The following is a 6,587-nucleotide window of genomic DNA, read 5'->3' on the forward strand; positions in this document are numbered from 1 at the left end:
CAGACAAACTGACACCCACCCACCCACCCACCCATTCAGTCACTCAGCAAGGCAGGTCAGGCTGCAACCCCCTCCTCCCACGACAAGCACCAGTGTCGGGGAGCACAAGTGCCCACACAGGTTGCACTACCCAGTCTGACCTTCTTGCCTCTCACCTTTCTGAATTCCTACCCCGAGGAGACAGGCACAACAGGAGACCCCCTCCCTGAGGGTCCTTCAGGACAGGTAAGTCATCACTAGGGCTCTCCACAGGTGTTCTGTCTTGGTCTAACATGACACTTGCACTTTGAATCAAGCATGACTCTCACTACCACCTACCGTTGTTCCCTCTATATTTCTCTGTCAATCACACAGCTTGCCTCGTGTTACAGTTGAATTTTATTCCAGAATTTTCTTTAATTATTTTTTTTTAAATTTCTGATAAATGCATCTGCTTTTTTACTTATTTCCTTAGTTTTTACACAAAGCATATCCTTAATAGTAGCATGTATGCATACATTCCAAAACGTGCTTTGCTACAATACATATATACTGATAAGAATGTAACTTTGTGCACTTGCATTTTATCTACTCAGTCAAAACCAGTGATTTCCAAATGATAGAGTGATTTTTGTGGGGAAAAGACATTTGCCATTTGCTATGAAATGCTCCTTTGTTCCATCCATAAACTTTGTGAAAAGTATTTTGGCCTGGAATGAAACGTTTGTGTCGTGTTCACTGACACCTTGGTGTAAACTTTCTGCTGCACTATTACATCTGCTGTCTCACGTGTTTGCTGTGACAGCACCATGTTCTCTATCTGTGTCCTTTCAGCCCACTTGGGTAATTTCAAACATATTGATTCCCAGACCCCTGACACAGCTGGTTGCCATGTCTGAAGAGCATGTGCTTGGCGTTTAACAGCCCAAGGTTATTTAAAGGGATGTGCTAACTTTGCCCTTTTCACTGCCCCAATAAATTCTATCTGCTTCAGTGGGTCTTTGTGCGTAGTATGGATGCTTGATGTTGGCCAATCGATGGCCAACATGCAGTCGCGTTGATTTGCCTTTGTGTCTCATTGTACGTTTGAACAGGTTGTACTGATGTGTACTGTCTCCTGTGACTTTTTGCCTCACCCCTGACTCCCCAGGGGCAGCCATGTCACAGTTCTCCACCATGACGACGAGGGACAGGAAAATGCAGGCAGCAGCAATCTGCAGGGAGGTTCAAGCCCAGGAAGGTAGCTGTATGATTTCCCCTTCACTTCCTTGTTTTCTGATCCCTCTGAACTCTGTTTCTCCTTCTTTCTTTTGTTGAATCCTTTCTTTGCTTCTGTTTCCATCTCACCTTCTCTCCTTCTCTTCACATCCTGCTCCTTTCACCTCTCTACATTCACTTTTTATCACACGTCATAGATGAGGATTTAACACCATATCTTACAGTACACATTTGATTCTCAGGCTTATTACAGTTACTGTAAACACCAGCTCATCATGCCTGACACACACATGCACTGGACGCTGCCACATTCACTTTATATAAGGTATGAGCCCACCATTTGCTACAGCGGCAGTTGCCAACCCTCCCCTCTACTGCACTGACTATAAATAAGCAAATGAATACTTTTATGGGCCAAAGAAACTAATCCCTTTGTCGTTGTCCTTTGAACACGCTATTTCAGGGCTAGGACAACTGTGTGGCTGGGATAGGGAGGGCCTGAAGGCTACTGACAGCTGAAAGATATTCTGGCAAATTATGTGTCTCACACTTGGATATAGGCCTGTGACATCTCCACGATCAGCATGCAGTAGCTAGCACGCAGCGCTAACCACAAAACAAGCACTGGACATGAGTGGATTACGAGCAAAGATAATTCCTCATACATAATATTGGCAGGAATACCAAGACAGCAGTCCATGCAGAGGGCTTTTTTTTTTGTGTGTGAATATAATGTATTCAACGAGGTTTGATAGATGGGAGTATATAGGAAAATGAAATTTTCTTGTCAGAAAATAAATTGTCTTGTCAGAAATCAGATCAATTTACAAGTATATATTGTATACACAAGATCTTAAGTCTTGTGTTTGTCTCCTTGTGTCCAGATATAGAGATGGATCTTGGGAAGAAAGTGAGCGTGCCTAAGGACATCATGCTGGAGGAGCTGTCTTTTGCCTCAAACCGTGGCTCCCGTCTCTTCAAAATGCGCCAGAGACGCTCTGAAAAATACACTTTTGAGAGCATCCAGAATGAAAACAACAAGCAGCTCAATGTAAGTAGGAACTGTGATGTAATAACCATGCATCAATGAACACGTACACCACAAAAAACATTGCATCTTATCAAGTCAATTCTGTCTAAATTGTTAGTTAAAGAAGTAGGAAACAATTTCAGGAAATACACTGAATCACTTTCTTGGCAAGAATTTGATGAGAACCTCAAAACCACTCACAAGTCTGTATGTTAACTATGGAGCTGGAGCCAGGAGGAGGTGGTTGGCTGAGCTTAGCATAAAGGATGCAGGGGGAAACAACTAACCACGGCTCTGTCCGGAAGTCAAAACATTTCATCTACTAACACCCATAAAAAGATCTTCGAAAACATCTTCGGTTATTTCCTGGACTGGCCTATTCCTTAGCTGAGAGCTTGGATTTTGCCATCCCTATAGGTAGAACTACGTAACACTTTTATGTTTGTATGGATATGTGATAGCTTGGCAGGTTTACCCCAATTTCCCCAGTCTTTATGCTAAGCTAATCGTCTCCTTGCTTCAGCCCCATACGTAGCAAATAGACATGTGAGTAAAAGCAATCTAATTCTCAGCAAGAATGCAAAAAATTATTATTATTATTTTTTTTTAATATACAAATACATTTACAGTACATTGATATGGATACAGCCAGCCATTAAATACACTTTGATAAATGGCTTATTGTAACACTGTCACACTGCTAGAGTGTGTTTTCGTCATGCACAATCATCCATTTTCACCACATCTTTTCCCTCCATCGCATGAAAAACATTTGCACAATACCTTACATCCCGACAAAGTATATGTGGGAAAGATTAGGCACTTGAAGTGTTTATTTGACTCGTGCTACAGACATGGGCCTGCACAGAATAGTAGTTATGAAAGTCTTTCAGCTGGTCATAAGTAGCTTTATTAATGTCCCTTTGTGCATGGATGGGCAGTGTGCCAAGTCAGCATTTTCTTTCCCCTAGCCGTACCTATCTTAGCCTGACCTGGTCACACATAAAGCAATTTATGTACAAAAGCTCTCTGTAAAATTTAATCAAGATAAACAAACAAAGTTTCTCTTTGTTATATCTCATTAATTAGCAGCTCTAGTTATATCCTCTTTCATTTAGTTGTGTGGTGCCCTTGTGTGCTTTTCATTGCCCTCTTGAAGTCCGTAGATAAAATAATTATTATGCTTCAGGGAAGTTTTTTCCCATATCTTTGAAGTGAGAAGGACTCACATATCTCTGGTTTGTTTATTGCTCGGGGCAACGGAGGGATTTTGTTTCAAATTGTCAACATTTCCTGAGGAAGTCCTGCAGTAAATCATCATAAATATCTTTCAGAGGGATGAAAGCTGGTTGCTTGGGCTGCAGTACCTTTTTTTTTTTAGCACACGAAACAATGTTTCTAATGTTAAATGCAAGAGAGGACACACAGACAATTTCTCTGTTTATTGTTGCCGTTGTCAGCAACATGTAAAATTGAGGTTTGTGAAAATAGCAACATATAAAAGCCGAAAACTTTGTTTCACTAATGTACTGTGCATGCAAATCACATTTTTCATTATAATTCAATAAATATAGATAAGTCAGACAATTCTTTTAAAATCTGTCAAAAGAGAATTCAGTGTGTCATGAGTTAGGAAACCGTTGATAAAACAAACTCACCATGACGTCCACTTAATAGCTGTTCTGGAGATTTCAATCACATTACACGATCTTCCTCAGCACACTTAGTTTGCTCAGTTGTCATGGAAAATCAATTTTCCATTTTTCTGAGCACACCTCTGTTCTGTGTTGGTAGCAAAGCTTTTGGTTTAACACACAATCTTCCTCAGCTGAGTTTGCTCACATTTGTCTTTTTAAGCCAACATGGATAAAAAGTCCTTGAAACTGCTATAATAAATATTCATATTAAAACGACTACTTGTAAGCTATTGCTTGTAGTCCTTCAGTTTCCCTTGGCTCTATGGAGCATTTCTCACATCTTTGTTTGTTTTTGAACCCTCAACTTTATTCTTTCGGTTCAGTCTCTCATCACTGTCGTCTCCAGCAATAGCAGGCAGCCACTAAAACCCACTCTACCCTACCTGCCCAGCACGAAATGGCAGATATGAATGGACTGGTGGCCAAAAACACGGCTCTAAATGAATCCTAATGTTTCTCCGTATTCGCTGAATGTGCATCTGTTTGCTAACAAATTTGCCAATTAGTATTATGTCAGTGCTGTGTTACAACTCTGCCCCCAAGTGGCCAAAAAGAAAAAAAGAAAAAAGACAATGATCACCCCATTTCACCCTATTAAGTGGTGACATTGTTTAGTCAACTAAACTGAAGTCAAGGATGAACTTTCAATCACAACAGATACAAATTTGCATTTTAACTTTTCTTTTAAGCACATCTCCATCTTTCTTTTAGAACACATTGGTTTCTCAAACTGAGAATGGGAATGCCGCAGACAGCCACAGCAGCGAGAACAACTCGGGTGTCGACCAACCACCTAAAGTGCCATCTGACACACCTAATGCAACAATTGTGCCAAATCCAGACAGCATTGCCCCGGGTAGGTAACACCAGTGACACAATGTTCTGGAACAACAATACGTTTAATGGACCCAAAACCATTGCAGCAGTGATGTAATGTTGCTAAGTTTGGATCAACAAACCAGCTGACCGAGCTGTTTAACTCAGTGACCTTACTTAGTCTCTGTTTCTGCAACAGTACACAAGGAACTGCTTTCCCTTCATTACATCATCACTGACAAGTCCAGCCTAGTGTATTTCATCTATGGTTGTCACAGTTATATCTTGCAAAGTTTGGTTTAATTTTTCCGTGCTAAACTTCCTCTTTGTTTGTGCAGGTTTTTAAAACATGCCAACATATTGAATGTACAGTACAGCTCATGAGAAATGGTGGATAGACTGTGTGGATGTGCTCTCCACAAAGCACTGGATGTGCAGTGTTTTGATAAGGATTCAACTGTTTTTCATTGTTTGTACTCGCGCAGGCTTTGATCATGTAGGAAAACATTTTCTTCTTGCCTGGAATCTGCCGGCCTCAGGCAGAATATGATTACACGTTTTCATTCTCCCTCTCTCTGCCTGTTTCTTTTCTTTGCCTGTATTTCTGTCTTCATCCCACTCCTTTGGTTAATGTCTATTTCTCCACATTCCACAATTTCTCTCATGCCCTCAACCCTTTTTCTGCCCCTCATCGTTCACAATCAGCTTTGACCATCTTTAAAAAAAAAAAAAAACTGTTGCGTTTTACCCACGGGAAGTGTTTCCTGTTTGGCCCTCGTGCCACTGATACCATCAGCTCTGCACTCACATCCTCCCTCGTGTCTCAGTTCTGCCCAGTTGACACAAAACCAATACTGATTTAGGGATGGGTACGACTACACCGGGGTGGGGTGTTATTTCTGGAGCTCCGGACAAGACACCACCCCTCAGTGTCTGAATGAAGTCACTCCAGCTGTAGCAGAAATCAGGCCAAAGTGCATTAGGTATCAAATGGTAAGAACTCTTAAAATAGCACACTCATGCACCCAGGGGTGCATGTTCCATGTCCCTAAAGTGGGAGCAAAATGTTTTAACCAGGCTTAAGTGATATATAGTGAACACTTTGGATTCTAACTAGCTGTAAATGTGAAAAGGTTTAGCTACAGAAATGAGAATTTTGGATTCTAGCATAGTGTAATAGCTGTTAAATCCTTCTAAAGATGTATTGTTATGTGCATTTAAAGTTTTTGTGTCATTTTCAAAGCAAAGCACAGAGTATAATCAAATGTGTCTTTATGTTTCTAAATCAATGTGCCACATTTGATTGTTTTCAGGTTTTAGAAAACTATAAAAACCCTTTATGTGCAAAAAGCCTGCCTGCCTGTCTTCCCCTCTGTCCTTTCAGGCCTTTTTGGAATTCCTCTTTCATCTCCACATAGAGTAGCTGGGTGTGTGACAATCCCTTCCCACAAAAATATCAACTCAGCCAAATGTCCAACCACGAGAACAATATTCCATGGCCTCAGAAACTCTTTTTACACAATGTTTTGTAATAGATTCCCCCCAAAAAATCTGTAAACTTCCCTACGGGTCTGTTTGGTCTCTCCTGCTTCCTCCTCGGGGCAAAACATAAACTCAGGAAGGGGGATTGTTCATTGTGAGAGGTTAGGACATGACATGACGCCCCGTGTTATGTAATGCCTGAGCTTGCAAGCCCCCCTGAGTGAAGCGCTGGGTTTGAAGGATAGTGCTTTGGATAGGCCTCTCCCATCAACACACATAGGCTACGCGTGGAGACATACATACACACAAAGAGACACACACACACACACACACACACACACACACACACACACACGCGAGAGAGA

The 6,587-nt window shown here is 41.3% G+C and overlaps 1 protein-coding gene across 2 annotated transcripts in view; it reads left to right on the forward strand.

The window, feature by feature from the left end:
* Nucleotides 1-6,587, forward strand: part of LOC118338008 (myozenin-2-like) — an 8,993-nt gene continuing 2,406 nt past the window's right edge. The window contains exons 1-4 of one of the 2 annotated variants that reach the window (XM_035675167.1): nucleotides 1-225; nucleotides 1,074-1,219; nucleotides 2,082-2,248; nucleotides 4,636-4,780. In XM_035675167.1, the coding sequence (XP_035531060.1) occupies nucleotides 1,138-1,219; nucleotides 2,082-2,248; nucleotides 4,636-4,780 (394 nt within the window). In that variant the 5' untranslated portion in view covers nucleotides 1-225; nucleotides 1,074-1,137. The remainder of the gene's footprint in view (nucleotides 226-1,073; nucleotides 1,220-2,081; nucleotides 2,249-4,635; nucleotides 4,781-6,587) is intronic. The other variant, XM_035675166.1, reaches the window with a different exon arrangement.

Source organism: Morone saxatilis, unplaced genomic scaffold, assembly GCF_004916995.1.
Source record: "Morone saxatilis isolate NCDOM2014 unplaced genomic scaffold, NCSU_SB_2.0 Contig4, whole genome shotgun sequence".
Classification (NCBI taxonomy): domain Eukaryota; kingdom Metazoa; phylum Chordata; class Actinopteri; family Moronidae; genus Morone; species Morone saxatilis.